Here is a 19,489-nt window from a genome sequence, read left to right as displayed (position 1 = left end):
CAAAGAGAAGTTATTTAAGGATTATTTAAAGAATTGACACTTTCATTTAAGAAACTCCCAAATATAAATTATTGTACAATAATTCTACACAGTTATGGTTCTAACAAAGATAACTGAAATGAAGTAAGAAATAGAGAGTCAAGTATTCAGATAGAGCTGAAGGCAACAGTCAAGAGAGAAAACTTGGCTGGGACCAGCAATCACCTCTAAGAACTCACCTATTACAGGATTTAAGATAACGTGGCCCACAACAAAGGAAACCATGATAAAATGAAAAGACAACCTATATTTGCAAATGATGTGATTGTTAAGGGGTTAATATCCAAAATATATAAACAGCTCATACAACTCAATAACAAGAAAACAAACCATCTAGTTAAAAAGTAGGCAGAAGACCTGACTATAGACATTTTTCCAAAGAGGACATGCAGATGGCCAACAGACACTTGAAGAGATTGTCAAAATCACTAATCATTAGAGAAATGCACATCAAAACTACAATGAGATTATCACCTCATCTGTCATCACGTCTACCATCACCTCACACCTACCATCGTAAAGTACACAAATAATGTTGGTGAGGATGTATAGAAAAGGGAACCCTTGTATACTGTTGCTGAGAATATAAATTGGTGCAGCCACTGTGGAAAACATTATGGAGGCTTCTCAAAAAATTAAAAATATTAATAGAACTACCATGTAAGCTGGGAATTTCACTCCTGGGTATATCCGGGAAAAAACCAAAACAAACACCAGTTCAACAGATAACTGGATAAAGATGTGGGTGTGGGTGTGTGTGTGTGTATGGACTATTACTCAGCCATAAAAAAGAATGAAATAATGCCATTTGCAGCAACATGGATGGACCTGGAGGGCATTGTCCTAAATGAAATAAGACACACAGAAAAGGACACATACTGTATGAAATCATTTATATGTGAAACCTAAAAAACACAACAAACTATATATATAACACAAAAGAAGCAGACTCACAGATATAGAGAACAAACTCATGGTTACCAGTGGGGCAAGGGAAGGGGGGAGGGGTGACATCGGAGTAGGGAATTAAGGACAAACTATTATGTATAGAACAAGTTATAAGGATATATTGTACAATGCAGGGAATATAGCCTATATTTTATAACTATAAATGGAGTATAACCTTTAAAAATTATGAATTAGCATATCATATCCCCGTAACCTACATCATATTGTACATTAACTATATTTCAATAAAAATATTAAAAATAACATGTCCCACATTTCCCCTGATATTGCAATATTAATAAATTTATACTTTTATTGAACTGCACATTTGTAAATTTTTTAAACAGTAAGTGCATTTTGTTAATATAAAACTGTGAGAAGACACGGCACCATTTTGTTACAAACTGACTTTATTACAAACCGAGCTTTGCTCTTTCACTACAATGAGCATAGTGGTGAAAGAGCAAAAGTCCTAGAGCTACACTGGATTTCAATCTTGGCTCAGTTCCTTACTAGCCAGATGACCTTGGGTGTAGTACCAAACCTGTGTGAGTCTCAGTTTCTTGATTTGTACATAAGACACAGTTAATGGAGGATATCTTACAGTGTAGCATTGTTTAATAAAACTTTCTGAGACTATGGAAATGTTCTATTCTGTATGGTCCAAATGGTAGCCACTAGCCACATGTAGCTATCAAGCATCTGAAATGTGGCTAGCACAACTAAGAAACTGAATTTTTAATTTACTTTTCGTTCATTTAAATGTAAAGTTAAATAGCCCCACATGACTAGTGGCAGTGTCCTGGAAACCATAGTTTTAGAGGGTTGTAAGGATCATATGGACTAAGCAGTCAAATCAGTGTCTGATACACAGTGGTACATAAATGTTAGCTACTATTTTCCAGCATGACATACTGTAAAAAACTAGTACTCAAGTGTGGATTACAGTTTTCCTCTTTTCCAAAATTTTATGTAATCATCTTTCCTACTATTTATAGTTCCAGGCTAATTATTTCCCCTTCCAGGTGGCACTGGCTTCAGGAAACACCAGACCAGTCTGCACAACAATTCCCCACATCCTCTTCTTGGGCCCAACACATAAACTACATGGTCACTTTCTCTCAAAGTTTTGCTGACTGTCAAGACTGGGGAAGTACTTCCCCAGTCACGTGATTAGTGGGAAGGAAATTTCCTGAGCAAAATGAGAGTTCTGGTAGGAGAAAAGGAGGAAATCGATGTGGAACACGCAGTCAACCACATGACACCTGCCTCCTACTCCTGATAGACTCGGTATCTCGTGCTAAATGCCTTGGCTGGTTACTAGAAGTATGTTTTACTGGTCCCTAACACTGCTCATACTTTGGGGGTAAGTGACTGATGCTGTGGGGAAATGGATAATCCAAGGTGAAGTTAAAGATGCTAAAGAAGTTTCCTTGCTCAGGACGATTATGTTGACCTCCAGTTACGCATACAGGCACTTTTGTCCCGTAAAGCTGCTGACATCTGCAGTACAAGAAAAACTGCATGGTGAAGAGACAGGACGTGCCTGATATATGCCCAGGAGAGGGATTGCTGGATCATATGGTAACTGTATGCTGTTTTTGTAAGGAACCTCCATACTGTTCTCCATAATGGCTGCACCAATTTACATTCCCACCAACAATGTAGGAGGGTTTCCTTTTGGGAGGACAGGTTTCTGAGGGGAGTCTCAGATTCCTGATGAAGTGGTCAAAGGAATATGATTATTACAGAGGCAAATACAACTGAATCATGCACAGCCAAGGGCGTCATTTCCTCAAACTTTGGCCTTTCTAGTCTGTAGTATGTAGAAAAATTATACTGGAGTACAAAGCTCACTTGTAAAGAGGTTATTTGATACACACAGATTAATAACTTTTAGTTGCTTTATAAATAAAAAATAAACATGCTTTTAAAAAATATTCTAGCTTTTCTACACATAAACTATTATAATTAAATTCTGTGTAGTTTTTTGGCAGCCTCCATTTTACAGCTTAGTTCCTATATTTTCTACCTGGTTGTTCTTTCAGAACATGTCATGGGCAGCTTCATTACATCTATGGAAACATACTGCTTCCAGATTTCCACAATTAATCCTGAAATTATCATATTTCCATTTCCAGAAAGTCTGAAATATTTTTCATTGAAATTTCATAGAAGTAGAGCTATAAAGTGCTATCTCAATTTGCAATGGATTACTAAAAAAAGAAGTAGCATATTATATGGACAGCCATAAAAACCAAGACAGTAATAACCTAGCTTTGTAAAAACCCACTTGCATCATCTGATCATTAAGGACAAGCACATCTGAGGCACAGGTGAAAATTAGCACTTCACTGCTACTAGCGTGAAATGCTGCTTCCTAAAATCATCTTTCTTTCAACTGGGACAGAAACTTCTATCCCACTTACAGATTTTAGAGCAAAAAGGATCAGAAACATTCTTTTTGGCCCATATCTTTCTGTGTCTTTTCCCTTCTCCTGACATTCTCTTATTATTTCAGAAATCTTATTTTTTTCCCAAAAGAAAAGAGAATGGGTTGAATTTTTATTCCTTTAAAATGCCTAATTTGACCCCTTAAAAATCACTCAACTAAAGAGAATTTTCACTTAAATTTCTCAGTCCCTAAAAAGTGTCCCATTCTTTAAGTTACTTTAGTTAGGATTTTACATTTTAGCTTTGCCAAGAGTTGGAATTTCAGATGGCTTAAAGGCATTTTCAACTTTATGAAAATAGTGGCCTGCGAGGTATACTTAGCCTTTTAAGAGAGATGCTTTTCAGAGAAATGCCCCAAAATTTTCACATGCCTGTAGACTTACAGTTTCAGAGAGGTTTTCTAATAAAATTGAATTTAATAAGGGTTTCCACCATTTTCATTTTAGTGGTATCACCTAGACACTCTGCCATTTAAATTTCCACAGGGGCTTGATATTTACAAAACCTTCTGAATCCTGAAAACCTTGTTTATCTGTTTGAAGTTGATTTTTATATGCTAGGTTTTACTAGAGTGCTTCCCTGGTGGCTCAGCGGTAAAGAATCCGCCTGCCAATGCAGGAGACGCAGCTTTGATCCCTGGGTCAGGAAGATCCCCTGGAAAAGGAAATGGCAACCCACTCCAGTATTCTCCCCTGGGAAATCCCATGGACAGAGGAGCCTGGTGGGCTACAGTCCTCAGGGTTCCAAAGAGTTGGACACAACTTAGCAACTGAACAATAACAACAACAAGATTTCAGTAAGCAGAAAATAATAAAAGGACTATTTAAGTTTTTTTTTGAAGATTTAAAACAAAATATCGTTCAATCACTTGCGTGTTAAGTGGAAACGCTAAGGCAGGATTTCTCCACCCCAGCAGTACTCACATTTGGGCTGAATCATTCCTTGCTGTGGAGCTGTCCTGTGCAGAGTAGGAAGTTTAGCAGCATCCCTGGCCTCAACCCACTAGATTCGAATAGCACCCACCTCTTGCTCTCCCCACCCACCACTACTACTTTTGACAACCAAACAGTATCTCCAATTACAGCCAAATGTCTCTTTACCCATTCTGGGAGGCAAAATGAGCCCAGGTGAGAAGTGCTGCTCTAAGGCAGGCTATTTTATGCATCTTCAAAACCAAAGACTCCACAGTGAGCCTCAATCTTCATTTTACAGAGGAGGCATATAATGTAAAATGAAAAAGTAGGACCAAAGCGCTATGGCAGGGGAAAATATTCTAAAATATAATCAAACTGAGAATATAATTATAAATCTGTCAGTTGCTTGGCAGCAAGGTCTGATTTCAGCTGAACTTCAGCTAATTTTAAAGTCATTTCTCTGTAAAGAGCAGCACTCACTTTTAAGTTCGTCCCCAACATTTGCTCCTTTTCTCTCTGAAGTTCTTTTCTGTAGCGATGGATGCTTTCCTTTATGTCTGATAAAGCAGCCACATCATCACTACTCTTTTCTTTGCTTACTTCACAATTCTGCACCAAGCTCGTTTCAACCTTCACTAAGGCAGAAGAAGGAGAACCAAGGGTGACCAATTCCTTCTCCAAAGCTACTGCCAAATGACCAACTAGAAAATCCTCACTTTCTAACTCTAGATATTTGAAGAAACTGTTCACAGGGAGAACTGTGCTGAGATCATGAAGGCACTGGAACAAAACTGTTTGATTCCTGGAATAAAAAAAAAAACAAACACAGTATTACAAAACTTAGTGCAAAATGGTCATGTACAACATATTGTAATAATCAGTTACCACTCATTTCTACATCCTCTAGTAATGAATAGAACCTATAATGCATGCAGGTGGTCACTGATACAATTCAGACAGTAGTAATCAGACACAGCCAGCCCTGTGGTTGGTTGAATCTGTGGATATGGAACTCATGGATATGGAAGGCAGACCGTACTAAGCCAGCTTATAAAAGGAACTTCAGCATCCACGGATTTTGGTGTCCATCACGGTCCTGGAACCAATCCTCTGTGGATACAGAGGAACAACTGTATACATATCCTAACCAACTCAGTTCAGTTCAGTTCAGTTCAGTCTCTCAGTCGTGTCCTACTCTTTGCGACCTTATGAACCGCAGCACGCCAGGCCTCCCTACTGACTAATAACCTGATTAGGTTGCTTCCTGATTAAAGTTTTTCTCTGAGTCATGAAATCAAAATTATATTTGTAAAATTCCATTGTGGGGGAGCAAAGGCAAATCCTAAAATTATTAGGCCCTACCTAATCAACCCCACCAAAAAACCAAAAACAAACATAATTAAAACAGCTTCGGTTTCTAAATGAGACCACCTGTTTATTCACCTTGTACCAGGTGATGACCTGGACATGTCCTACAATGGCACAGAACACTACTAGAGGGATCCCTGTTGGAATACACACACACACACGCACACACACACACACACGCACTCTTCCCTGGACCAATTCCAATTTGACGTGAAATACCTGGAATAGACTACTAAAATTCCTTCAAATGGTGTTCTTTGTTTCCAATTGAAGAGTGTCCCATAGAAACTTCCTGGCCTTTTGCAAAAGCAAATTTCTGGAAATTCTTTGATGACTTCACACTTCATGTGTTCTAAGAGCCATAGCCTCACTGAAGTCAGAACGAACATGGGTGACGTGATTTGAAAACCAGCTCTGTGCCATGTTGCAAGAAGTGTAAAGAGATCTTCCATGTGTTCTACGGCAAAAACACCACAAGCACTGTCATTAGACTCTGTCCAGGATCACATAAAAGGAGTTCTTAAAATTTTCTGATTCAATTAGGTATATGATTAAAAAGGACCCACAAAAATTACCTATAGGTTTCTTCTCTGGAAATGTCAGCACGTATTTCCCACTTGAAAGATCTTCTACACTTAAAAAAATTCTGCCACATTGAACATAATGAGCTTCAGAAGAGTTACCATTCTCTCTTATTTGTAGCAGCACAATGCAACAAAAATTACTGAATGTTAAAAGTGGCGGAAGAGCTGTTACAGCTGTAATCATCTGCACATATTCTTTCTTCAAGGGTTGTTCGCAAACAATGCTTTTCTCTTTCTCTTCTTTACTATCAACACTCAACTTGATTCTTTTTACCTCTGATCCTACTTCATATGGCACTGAGCTTAGTACTGGAGAAGAATTCCGAGTCAACTTAAATATCCTATTTTGACACTTAATAAGTGGAAAGGTGGAGTTAGGGCGTTGATCCACTGACAGCAATAAAGTCACATGATTCAGAGACCTGTAAAAAATACAGAGCTCAGTTAAGTCTGAAAGGTCATCAACCAGATGATTAAATGCCTTAAAACAGTAAAAAATTGTTTATTCTCTCCTTCCCTCTCATTTCAAATGTAAAACAGATTTGAAAATTAAGTATAAAAGCAAACATAGTTCCAAAGATCCTGTAATAGCACTTCTCTTGAAACCAGAAAGCAAAAACATTGTAAATATGCTGGACTTTACAAAGGGATTTTTTTTTAAGAGACAGGAAAGGTAAAATAACGCCAGTATTTTCTTTCTGGGGTAGATTTTTCACCTTTCTTCTTAAATAAGAAAAAAAAAACCTACTCTCTTAAAAAATATTTATTTATTTTTGGCTATGCTGGGTCTTAGTTGCTTCCCGGCTTGTGGGATCTTCCCAGATCAGGGATCAAACCCATGTCTTCACTGGCAGGTGGATTCTTTACCACTGAGCCACAAGGAAAGCCCTCTATTTGTGTTTAGTATGACGACGAGAACATTTAGATTACTATTCGGCATGCATCATACTTCTGTTGGACAGTGCTATTCCATAGATCAAGATGACACTATCATGTTAGAATTTACTTACACCTTCAAAGAAGATGTGGCTTTCACTCCAACAACCAAGCTATCTTCTATTACCCGATACCATATCTTCTCTACTAGCTGTTCTAAATCTTGAAAATGGTCTGATAACTTTTCATCGAAGGTACAGACAGGATTTTCTTCTTCACCACAAAGAGTAACAAGACATTCCTTATGGAAAAATATGTTTAAATAACTGATTACAAAAACATACCAAATGCAGCAAAACAAAAATACAATGTAAACCAGTTTTTGGCTGGGCCTTATGGCTTACATATTTTAAAGTGAATTATTATCAATGATATAGACAATACATAATTCACTAAAATAAAATTTAAAAAACATACAATTAACTATCTACTTGGAATTACCCTGAATATTCATTAGAAGGACTGACGCTGAAGCTGAAGTTCCAATCCTTTGCCCCTGATGTGAAGAGCTGACTCACTAGAAAAGACCCTGATGCTGGGAAAGATTGAAGACAGGAAGAGAATGGGGTGAGAGAGGATGAAATGGTTGGATGGCATCACCAACTCAATGGACATGAGTTTGAGCAAACCCCGTGAGATACTGAAGGGCAGGGAAGCCTGGCGTGCTGCAGTGCGTGGGGCTGCAAAGAGTCGGACACGACTGACCGACTGAACAACCACCACCCTTGGATCAAGAAGCATGGCCTAACTGTAAATAAGGCTCTGGATACCCAATACAGAGCCAGCAGGGATGTACCCTTGAGTCCATTTTGAAAAATAATCTGACAATACGTGCCCAAGGCATGCTGAAGACAATGCAATCTTTATTTTATCCGTGACTAACACTAAACTTAGAATTGGAAATTTTTGTATGAATAACACTGATTAAACTATATTTGTGAAAATTTTCTTCATTTTTTTTTTCATTCAAGTGTAGTTATTGCCAAAATTTTCTTCTTTTTCCTTTTTTTTTTTTAAAATTCAAGTACAGTTGATGGTAAAGTTTTCTTCTTAAAAGTCCAGGCCACACTCACTCACTTCCACACACATATGGATTTATAATACAAATGTAAATAGGAGGAGGAGTAATGATAATAAAAAAAATACAAAACACTTACTGAATGCTTACTATATGTCAGGCACTGTTCTAAATGCCATTCACGTATAAATATGTTTAACCATCACAATAACTCTAGTACCCTAGGTTGGTAGTATTATTATCTACAGTTCCCAGATAAGGAAAAGTTGAGGCAGAGGGAGGTTAAGTACCTTGTCCCAGGTCACACAGTTGACAAGAGGCAGAGCTGGGGTCTGAACCGGAACCAACCGCTTCCAGAGCCCATGGTGCATATTAACCATTACTCTATACTGCCCCTCTGCATGGTAATTATTGAAAAAAGATATGGGCATCTACATTCTAGTGAACTAAATGTGTTCCTAGGAATTTGATACTTCTGCCACTAACTGTGAGATTTGAGGCAGGGTATTCACCTGAAACAGAAGTTTTTATTACCTGCCAGAATTGCTTTTAAAGATAACAGTGTTAAAGGGCTCAAAACAGTGCCTTGCAGACCATGATTTCACTGCATTAGTTTCTAACCTTTCTTCCCCTTTTCTAATACCAGCAAAATCACTGGGTTCAAGTAGGGAAGGGAAATGGGGAGACCGAACAATGGCTTTCAACAGCACTTGCATGAGGGTCCCCAGGAGATGAGAATAGTAATACAGAAATGCAACATGATGTGCTTCTGTTTCTTACATTAATGGAATCATTTGGTGCCAAAATCCTCATGTTGCTAAGACTGAAATACAGACAAAAGGCAAAGACCATTATAAGAATGGTAAATCTTAGAGGAAGTCAGAGTAAGATGTTAAAGTCACCTGAGGAAAGAAAATATGCAACTTCAAGTGTGTCTATGTCCAGCTTGTATTGATTTATCTGTAATTCAACCATACTATACTGTCTTTCTCTGTATGAAACAAATATATATAAACACTATTTTTTATGAAGTCAAAGCAGTTTTTGCTAATATTTTACACTACCACACCAGCATAAGTAACTGCAAGGTACCTGAAGAGGTTCTTACGATGGTCAACCACAAGGAAAATGAGAATAAAATTATAAAAAGCAAATAGGAGGACTAAAAAGACATAGCAATTTAGGGACATTAACTAGAGGAATAAATATTCTTAGAAATGAATCATGCAACAGACTAAAAGAACAATCATTATATTAAAGATAAAATTAAGTCACCATTAACACAAAATAAAATAATAATTAAGATATTCTGTTGAAGAAGTCAGAAAACATATACAGTTGTCCCTTGAACAAAAAGGGTTTGAACTGTGCAGGTCCACTTATATGTGAGGACTTCCCTGGTGGCTCAGATGGTAAAGAATCTGCCTGCAAAGCAGAAGACCCAGATTCAATCCCTGGATCGGGAAGATCCCCTGGAGGAGGGAATGGCAACCCACTCCAGTATTCTTGTCTGGAGAATCCCATGGACAGAAGAACCTGGTGGGCTAAAGTCCATGGCAAAGAGTCGGACATGACTGAGTGACTACACTTTTCACTTTCACTTATATGTGATTTTTTTTCAATAGTAAATACTACAGCACTACATACTCCCCGTTTGGTTGAATCTGCAGATGGGGAACTAATTACAGAGGGTGCACAGCAATGCTACTTGTGAATTTTTAACTGCACATAGGGCTGGAGCCCCTGACCCTGTTGTTCAAGGGTTAACTGTAATTCACTTAAGAGCAATTTCTATTCAAACTATACAAATAAAACAGTTTAATAGTTACATCTTTAAAAAAAAAAAAAAACTTGTTCCTCAAGGTGCCTGACAACTGAGATTTTAATATCTTACAGAATAATTTGCAAATTGGTTAAATATTGGTTTTTTAACCACTTTTCAATGTCATAAAAGCCCACCATTACATAATCCCTGCCATTGTGCTTCTTGATTCACTGAGCAGCACTTTCTAATACATTCCAATATTCCAATTTAAATAACTCTTAAATAGCTTTTAGATTTTCAATTCGTAAAATGATAAAATGGTCACATTTTTAACTTTACCTCCTCTGCACTTAATGTACTATCATCTTTTCTTTGAAACAGGTTCATTAAAGCCTTGTAAGATTTTGATATAATTTTTTCCTTAAGCAAGAGATGCTGCTGTAATTCCCAAAGAGAAATGAAACCAACCTATAAAGCATAAAGAAAAACCATTGTCAGAGATATAATTTCAAATGAAACCAAATATACTAATAATTCAGTAGGTATCTTCTCCAAATTTGCTTATTAATTCATTTTCCTACAGACAGCAATGAATACTCAGAGCAAAACTATTTTATTTAAAAAAATCTCTAATTACAAAGGAAAATAATACAGCAAATAAATGCAATAGCCATATCAAATTGAGACAATGTCAGTGTATTCACATGTTTCACAACTGAGTTAAGTATCGATATGAATATGAATGAATTTAATCAATATGCATAAAAAATAAGGACTACACCAACAAGAAAACTTTTTCTTATTGAAATAATTTCTGCAAAAACAAGATGTCTCATTATGAATAGAAATGCTTACTTATGATTTAATATTGCTTGAAATCTTCTGTTTATGTGACCTTTACAGCAAAATTTTCAAGGTAACACATAACAGATCCCAACTGTCACATGTTTATTTTTGTGCAAATAAACTCGATGCTGGGGTTAACTCTTAACTACAAGGGGGATAAAATGGCTCTCAATGGGCAAAGAGCAAACTGTTACTGTTATTATACCAGATAAATATATATCAGTACTAAGGATAAAACATTCATGAAATATATTTTACTTCTGAAAATTTAAAGAGTCACGCCATTGAACTTTTAGAAGCTGTTTCATTGCAGATGGTGATCTGAGACTGTTCAAGTATTAATTTGGCTTTTAATATAATATGCTTTTCTAGATTGAAAAAAACAAGATACACCCTGTATTTGCCTTTCTTTTAAATTACATTTTAAAACAGATAATTTTTTTTCCTTCTATCAATGAATAGAAGTTGGAGAATGAAGACTGAACCCTATCTTACCTCACTGCACAAAATATGTCAAGTGTCTAGCTAATATTTCATTTCATTTTATTTTTCTAGCTAATATTTTAAAACTTCCTATGTTGGCCTAGTTCTGAGGGTTCCACATCACTCACACTCCATCACTCACTGGTTGAGTAATTCATGACTGAGGGGACGTGAGATGTACCTGTCCAAGGTGGAGAACCAAGTCTGAAAATGCTGGAGGGGCAGGGGGTGGAAGAAGAGGGACACACGGGCAGGTTGACAATGAGGACCCCCTCAGAAATTTTCCGTGTTCTCTCTTCCTGACTCTTGTCAACATGATCCCAATACTCCAGGAATAAATCGTGAGTCATCAGACTACTGAAATGTTCTATGTTGTTACAAGTTTTGTTATAAAACTATAAAATAAGCCCATGACAATGTATTGAAACAACATACAAAGACATCTCACTTTCCCTTCCTAGACCCTCAATCCCACTGATAAAGACAAAAGACTGTTTACCTTTCCAGAACTTTCTCATGTGTATGTTAAGGGATGTTTTCATTCTTCTCCCCAAAAACAAATAAAACCCACCCCAAACCAAATACAGGAGCACACAGTACTGGGTAACACTGAATCTTGCTTTCCTGTTCTTATTGTGACTGCTCTCATACACGCAGAAAAGTACACAAGATAAATAAACAATTCACAGACTAAGGATGAAGTAGAAACCACTGGAACCACACTCAGGTCAAAAAAGCAGCACTTTCGGAGCAACCCATGGGCCTTCCCCAATCGAGAACCTCTCTCCACTGGAGGCAACACTACTCTCCCCTTTTAAGATAACTTCTTTGTTGGTCTTCATCACTTTACCATCATCATATCAACTCCTAAAGAATATGTTTACTTTGTGTGTGTCTTTTGCTTCTGAACTTTTGCAGGTGGAGTCATTCTGTATGCACTCACTTTTCAGCTCATCCACTTCTCACTAGTAGCTGTAGCTCGGGCCTGCCACTGCTCTGCAGCACCCCATAAGCTCACTACCCCAGCTTCCCTCGCCCCCTCCTGCTGGTGGACATCAGGGTGGATGCCCAGTCGTGGAGCATTCCCACCAACACTGTGAACCTTCCTGGACCCACGCACAACTGTCTCCAAGGTCCTGGCCTTGCCTTACCCCCTTCAACGAGTGGCTGGAAAATAAACTCTAGAGCGGAAAGAACAGTGAGCCGAACTCCAGTTCCAGCTCCACAAACCACCTCATATTTCTGGCTCGCCATCAGCTTCCCTGTATGCAAAATGGTGGAGAGGGTATATCTGTTCATCTCTAAAAGGGCTTCCAGCACTTAGAAATGTTTTTAGCCACAGTGAGAGCTAGTGGTAACATGTGGATACTTGTTTACAGATGGTATTTGGTTATTTTCTGTGAATCATTAATCAGAATGCCTTGTTTCTTCATGTGCTCACTCACCCACTCATGTGGGTGGCTCATTTTCTTTAAAAAATTATTTGTGAGATTCAGAAGAGGCCTAGGATAAATGTGTTCCTGCAGAGGACTTTATGTTGGTTTTGCTGGGTGACTAGGGTTTGAACTATGGTGTTGGAGAAGACTCTTGAGTCCCTTGGACTGCAAGGAGATCCAACCAGTCCATCCTAAAGGATATCAGTCCTCAGTGTTTATTGGAAGGACTGATGTTGAAGCTGAAACTCCAATACTTTGGCCACCTGATGCAAAGAGCTGACTCATTGGAAAAGACCCTGATGCTGGGAAAGATTAAGGGCAGGAGGAGGGGACGACAGAGGATGAGATGGTTAAATGGCATCACCAACTCAATGGACATGGGTTTGGGTGGACTCTGAGAGTTGGTGATGGACAGGGAGGCCTGGCATGCTGCGGTTCATGGGGTCGCAAAGAGTTGGACACAACTGAGTGACTGAACTGAACTGAACTGAGGGTCCTACTGCTTTAGTTTAAATACAGAATGCTTCCAGGGCAAAAATCGTGTTCTGCTTGTCTCTCTGGGTTCCAGCCTTTAGAGTTTGGTCTGCTAATCTACTCTTATATTAATATTTTCAGCTTTCTGAAGCTTAAAAAATATATATTTCAACTACCATTTTAAGTTGTTTTTATTATTAGAGTTGATTCAAAAAAATTAAGTGACATATTACCAGAAAGCCATGCTTTTATAAATTAAATTATTTGGCATCACTTAAAGATTGTATTAAAACGTACCTTATCCTTTTTGACAGCTACATAGTATTCCATGATTCAGTTAAATCATAATTGATTTACCATACTCCTAATGATGGATGTTTAGATTTTGACTGAACTGTATTTATAAATACTACTTAACTATTCCTATAAAATCAGTTTTGCTTACATGTATAAGTACAACCTTAGAACACATTTCTAGAAGTGAAATTGTAAGAGTAAAAAGACATGCAATTCACATTTTAATAGCTATAACAAACTTCCTTTCAAGAGACTGGGCCACTTTATATACTCAACAATACTGTTTTAGAATGCATTTTATATTAAGAAAATTAATCCTCTGTCAAATTTTACAATTTCCTTTTATAAAATTTGTCTTATTATTTTACTTTGGAGCACAAAAGTTTTTAATGTAATCTACCTTTTCCTTTACGGTTCTTTGTCCATTATGGTGCTTTATTTATCTACTGTTCACATTAACATCTAATATATGTTCACTAAGTATTTAGTGAATTCACTTTAATATTAAAATACTTGCAAAAATTTTTTTTAAGGGCCTGCAAAGTATAAATATTTACTATCTGGCCCTTCGCCAAAAAACTTTGCCAGGGATACAGTAAAACATAAAGGACAACACAAGGAAACAGTCAGACAAATCCAAAAGGAGGGACAACTGGCTTGGCCTCAGCAGTGTCATTTTCAAAAGGAGGGGAGGGCTTATTCTAGAGAAAAAGACCAATGAGACATATAATAATCAAGTGCAAACACTGACTGGATCCTGAAAAAAGCAGCCATATGAAACATTCCTGTGGCAATTGAAGCCCTCTGAATATGGACTGAAGAGTAAATAAAACTAAGAGATTATATTAACTTTCTAAGTGAATAACGGTATTGAGGTTATACAGGAGAATGTCCTTATTTTAGGAAATTCCTGCTAAAACACATAAGAGTGAAATATTGAATATTTGCAACTTTCAAATACATGTACATACACACAAGCAGAAACACATGAGGCAAATATGATTTTTATAAAGTAACAACAGGGGAATCTACATGGGGACTAGAGATGATCACTGTATTATTCTATGAATTTTCTATATATTTGAAAATTTTTATGAATGAAAAAAGGCAGATTATGTGAGAACAAGCAACTTGTAATCACATTTCCATGTAAACTTGTATATATTCATTAAAAACATCAATAAGAATATGCAAGTCAGAGTGTTAAAACTGGCTATATCACAGTAATAGAATTAAAGATAATTGTTAGTCTCTTTTTAATATTTCTTGGCATTAAAGTTTGAGTATTTTACAAGGAATATGCAGTACCTTTGTACACTTGGGAGAAAATCAAAACCTTTTTTAGAGAGCTTTGTATGGAAAACTTGAAGGTAAACTATTCATGTTTGGAACATGTCATCATTCATCATATTTGCTGCTCTTTTAAAAGAGCAACGGTATACTGATCCTAAAACTACAAAATACGTGTTTTCCAAAAGTCAGATGTTTATCTTTTATAAGTTTTATCAAATTTACACAATCTTAATCAAAAAACTATCATTTTAGATGATACGTTTATAAGTAATGTCTTAATGGCTTTTACAGAGGGACCGAAAAAGGAAATAGATCCTTTGAAATACAGGTTTTCCCCACTAACCAAGAAGAAACGGTATAAAGCAAAGTAGCAATTACCTTAGGACACATCTTGGTTAGGGATGCACCAAATAAATCAAGATAGAGCCCAGGTGCTCACACACCCAGGTGAAAGCCAAGGCGGCTGGCTGCTGAGAGGCTGAGATAAGGTCTGCAAAAGGAGCTTGGCGGGACTACTGTTGCTGCTTGGGATGTGTGCTGCAATGGCTTGTTGCAAAACAAATGCTGAACACTATTTTTCGCTTTCAACTTTTTTCACGAAAGCAAAACTCCTCTTCAGATTTCTTTTGGTTAGCAAAAAACAGTTTTTGCTAATGGAGGTCTTTCATAAAAGCAAAGTGGCGTAAAGCAAAATGGCATTAAGCAAAGTAGCATAAAGCAAACTTTTGAAAAGCGGGAGATAACCTGTACCATTTCTTTTGTCCCCAATCACTGTGTTGCTTATACTTTAAGGACCTTTCCTTCAATGTTCTTTCCTTCATTTAGAACAGCACTAACCCAAAAAAAGCAAAAGGAAACAGACACTAACTTGCAATCTTCTTTCCAGAGGTAGGACCACCAAATAATAATTCTCCTCTTTGTCCTCAAACAGGTCATCTTCACTGCTATCCAATGTTTCACCCTAGTAAACAAAAAAAGCACATTAAAACTGAAATTTTGAAATAAACTAAAAAATTCCTAAGATCAACAAAATACGATTAAAGTTTATCCGAAAAGCAGTGTGCCACATTATACACCATTTTCTCCTAACTAGGAAAAAAATGAATACCACTATTACCACCCATGGAACATTTGTAAACTGCCTCAAAAAGTATCAGCTTACTAGGTTTTTATAAAATGTCCTAACTAGAGAAAATAAGAATTATTGTCATTTTACTAATAAAAAAACTGAGGCTCAGAGGTATTTAAGATAGGCCTGAAACTTTCGGGGTATTGTTTCTCTTAGGTTCAAGATCTTAACACATTGTGAACTGTTACTTCTTTTAATAAAGCACTTTCATTTGATTTTATTCCTTAATAAATCTAATATCACCATGCTTTATTGGCATAAAATGTGCTCTTCAGAAGCAATGATGATGTTAATTTACTGTATTGTCATGAGCAAATACCAGATACATTATATTTCAAATTTACACCAAAAACAGTAATGGTATACTGTTGGTATAACATTTGGTTTACAAATGTGTAACATTTGTTGAAAGGAAAGTCAATATACTATTTAAAAGATTCAGTGTATGTATTTTTAAGTTCTCAAAGTTTTAAGTATGAAATCAAAATATTTAAAAGGTGGGTCAAAAATATGAAATAAATATTTAAAGGTAAGTCAAAAGCTTTAAAGTCTTCAAATTTTCTAAAATGTTTTTAAAGTAATGTATAAAAAGTAAACAGAACCTACTGAAGAGTTGAAGGTGTCATGGCCTATTATTTCAAAGGAACTCTGGCAATCTGAATTCAAGGAGTCCTTAAAAAGTAGCAGTACTTGTTCCGTTCCAGTTCCAAAGAAGTCATCTATCAGTACTGAACTAATTTTCTCCCACTTGGCAGCGATCTGAAAGAGAGTGGTAAAGAAGGAACAAAGAAAGAAACACATGAATACACATAAAGTGAGCTAAATCCTTTTGCTGCAAGTAGTTCTACTTTGTCATCTTCAACCTTACAAGTAAGTCATGAAAATGGTAGTGCAAACACTAAGAACCAAACTAAAATAAAGATATTGGGAAATCAGAAGACATAAGGAGTCATAAATTTGTAGAGAGCAAGATGCTTATATTTAATATTTATTCAACATTTGTCCAGGGGCTGTCATGTTCCTGATTCCTATATAAAAATTTTATTATAATTTATGAATGTTAGCACTTCTCATGACTAACTCTAGTGAAGATTCTTTCTCTAACTGGTTAATTTAATGATAACCCTCACTCCCATGAGCCTTGGTGGATATATATTTATGATCAGACCAATTACACAAGGAATTCAGTTGCGTTAGGTAACTAGAAGGTACTAGCAAACATTTTTAAGAGCTCTCAAGGCAGAGTAAGAGTCCATATGAAATGATAATTAATTAATATATCCTGAATTCTGGTAGGAGAGAACATAGTGATTATGTGGGGCACAGAAGGGAAGAGATCCTAATAGTGGGGCACCTAGAATCATCATAGCCTATTGGAATGATTTGTTAAATTTATACAAGAACATGAAATCCCAAGTTTAAAATAGAAGACAACTTCTTAAAGATCCATAAAGCTGAAGGCTTCCAGATTGATCCCCTGGAAAACTAACACAGAAAAGGATCAGAAATTCCTTCTCCCTCAGGCAGAAAAGCTGAAACCCCCATGCAGAACCCCAGAAGCATGGATACATCATCTTCCAGGTAGAGGAGAACTTGCATTCAAGCAAGAATACATAAGACTCTTCAAGCTACATAATCAAATATCGATCTTTCCCCTGTAAGGCTAATTCCAAAGCAGTGATGTTTCACTCAAAACAGTGAGTTTTCACTCATGCAGGGAGAAAGCTTATTTGTAAACCCATAGCCTCCCTTCTTCCCACCACCCCACCACGAGTAGCATGCATTATAATGAACCATGCCAAGAGACACTGGTAATAAGAATGTGCTCAGCACGCAAACACCACAGCTCTGCACACATGCATGTACATACATCTGCAATCTCTAGCTCCAGAAGAGGGTTGTCCAAAAGAAATACAGGTGAACCACCAACGCAAGGCACATGCATGACTTTCAATTTTCCAGTAGCCAATCAAAGAAAATTCTCTAGTAGCAGTAAAAAGGTGATTTTACTTTTAAAAGGCATTTTAGTCTATCTAAAATGTTATCATTTCAATTCAACAGAATCAAGAAAAATTATTAATATTTTACTCCCACTTTATACTAAGCCTTTGAAATCTGCTGTGTATTTGACATGGACAGCACATCCTAAATCTGACCAGCCACACTGCAAATGCTGAATCACCACCTGGAGCCAGTGACTACTGACCACATCAGATATCACACCTCTAAACATACTGGCCTCTTTCTACCTGACAACACACCACTACCTGTTTCACACATACTTGACAATGATCTCAATTTTGAAATGCCTGCTACAAAGATACTTGTCACAACTTGCAGAGATAATTTCTACTCAAAAGAAAAAGCCTAGGAGAAAAGCTAATCGTGTTTTTCTCCACACTCAGCTCTCTCTTTCAAGCCCTATCACTGGATTAAGGACTAGGGCCTTCATGAAGCATTGATCTCAGAACACAGTAACCTTGATTTTCACTATTTATTCTAATTTATGCTTATTTGTAGTTCACCTATCTTTGTAAGTTGCCTTAATTCCTGTTTGTAAAGAAGTAGTAAAAGGACAGATGGATGAAATCCATAGCCAACCCAAAGGAAGACTGCATCTGATGTTTTCTCCCATTTGGGGGCAAAACCATCCAAGGCACCATTTTATTACTCAATAATATATTCATTTTACTATTTAAAACCTCTTGATACCACAAACAGGAAATTCCTTTCACTAGGCAATGAAAAAAATATTTTCCCCCTTACTAGTATGTTCCACTCAATTACAAACCTCCTTTATTTACTTTATTTCTCTTAACTGCTAAACAAAGTGTAATTGCTCAAATGCAATTACTTCCCTTAACTCAGGTTTTCTGACACGATTATTCCCCCTTTTATCTGTAGATTCTTAACCTTTATTCTTGTTGCTAAAGTAATCAAGTATTTTACCATAAGCTACATCAAGTTTTCTTCTTAAGTAGGTATGTATAAATAAACACCATGATAGGGATAGGAGCTGTGAAACTCCCAGAGTGGCAAGGTATTGGAGACAATCTAGAAGCACTTAACTTGTAGGTATCAGCTCCCGAGCATTCAGTACTGAGCACTTGAGAATAGCTTAGAAGTACGGAATCCCTGAAGAGGTAGCATAGCGATTGTCAGTAGAGACGAAGGTAAATAACCTGTGGAAAGGCTGGTGTCTAGTGTAGAAAAAGAACCCTAGGATCCGATTTCAAAGCAGGGAGCCCACCAGTTACAGGCCCACGCACAAACAGTGATGCAGTCTTCTGCCCTGGGTAATGTGTCGGTGGCAGAGCTCTATGGTGTCCGAGCAGGGGACCCATTTCAAGTAAGAGAGGACTATTCCACTGAGTGAATGAGACAGAAAGTTACTACTCCTTAGCCAGGTGAAGAGGGAACCTTAGGTAAGCACCATTGCTGATGACAGCCCTAGCCCTCGTCCAACACAATAGTAGCTACCACTTTCTGGGCTTCTTTTGAGCAC

General features: G+C 37.0%; 1 protein-coding gene across 4 annotated transcripts in view; it reads right to left on the bottom strand.

Annotated features, from left to right (window-relative positions):
• The window catches only part of FANCB (FA complementation group B), a 115,287-nt gene that overhangs the window by 82,756 nt on the left and 13,042 nt on the right, over nt 1-19,489 (bottom strand). For 2 of the 4 annotated variants that reach the window (XM_043896171.1, XM_043896170.1), the window contains exons 3-9: nt 16,591-16,743; nt 15,724-15,816; nt 10,366-10,494; nt 7,318-7,484; nt 6,299-6,729; nt 5,943-6,180; nt 4,836-5,157 (exon numbers count right to left, since the gene is read on the bottom strand). In XM_043896171.1, coding sequence (XP_043752106.1) covers nt 4,836-5,157; nt 5,943-6,180; nt 6,299-6,729; nt 7,318-7,484; nt 10,366-10,494; nt 15,724-15,816; nt 16,591-16,743 — 1,533 coding nt within the window. Of the gene's footprint in view, nt 1-4,254; nt 5,158-5,942; nt 6,181-6,298; nt 6,730-7,317; nt 7,485-10,365; nt 10,495-15,723; nt 15,817-16,590; nt 16,744-19,489 lie in introns of those variants that run through there. The other 2 variants (XM_043896167.1, XM_043896168.1) reach the window with 1 other exon arrangement.

Source organism: Cervus elaphus, chromosome X, assembly GCF_910594005.1.
Source record: "Cervus elaphus chromosome X, mCerEla1.1, whole genome shotgun sequence".
NCBI lineage: Eukaryota > Metazoa > Chordata > Mammalia > Artiodactyla > Cervidae > Cervus > Cervus elaphus.
Note: the sequence above shows the minus strand (reverse complement) of the source record. Positions and strands in the feature narration are given on the sequence as shown.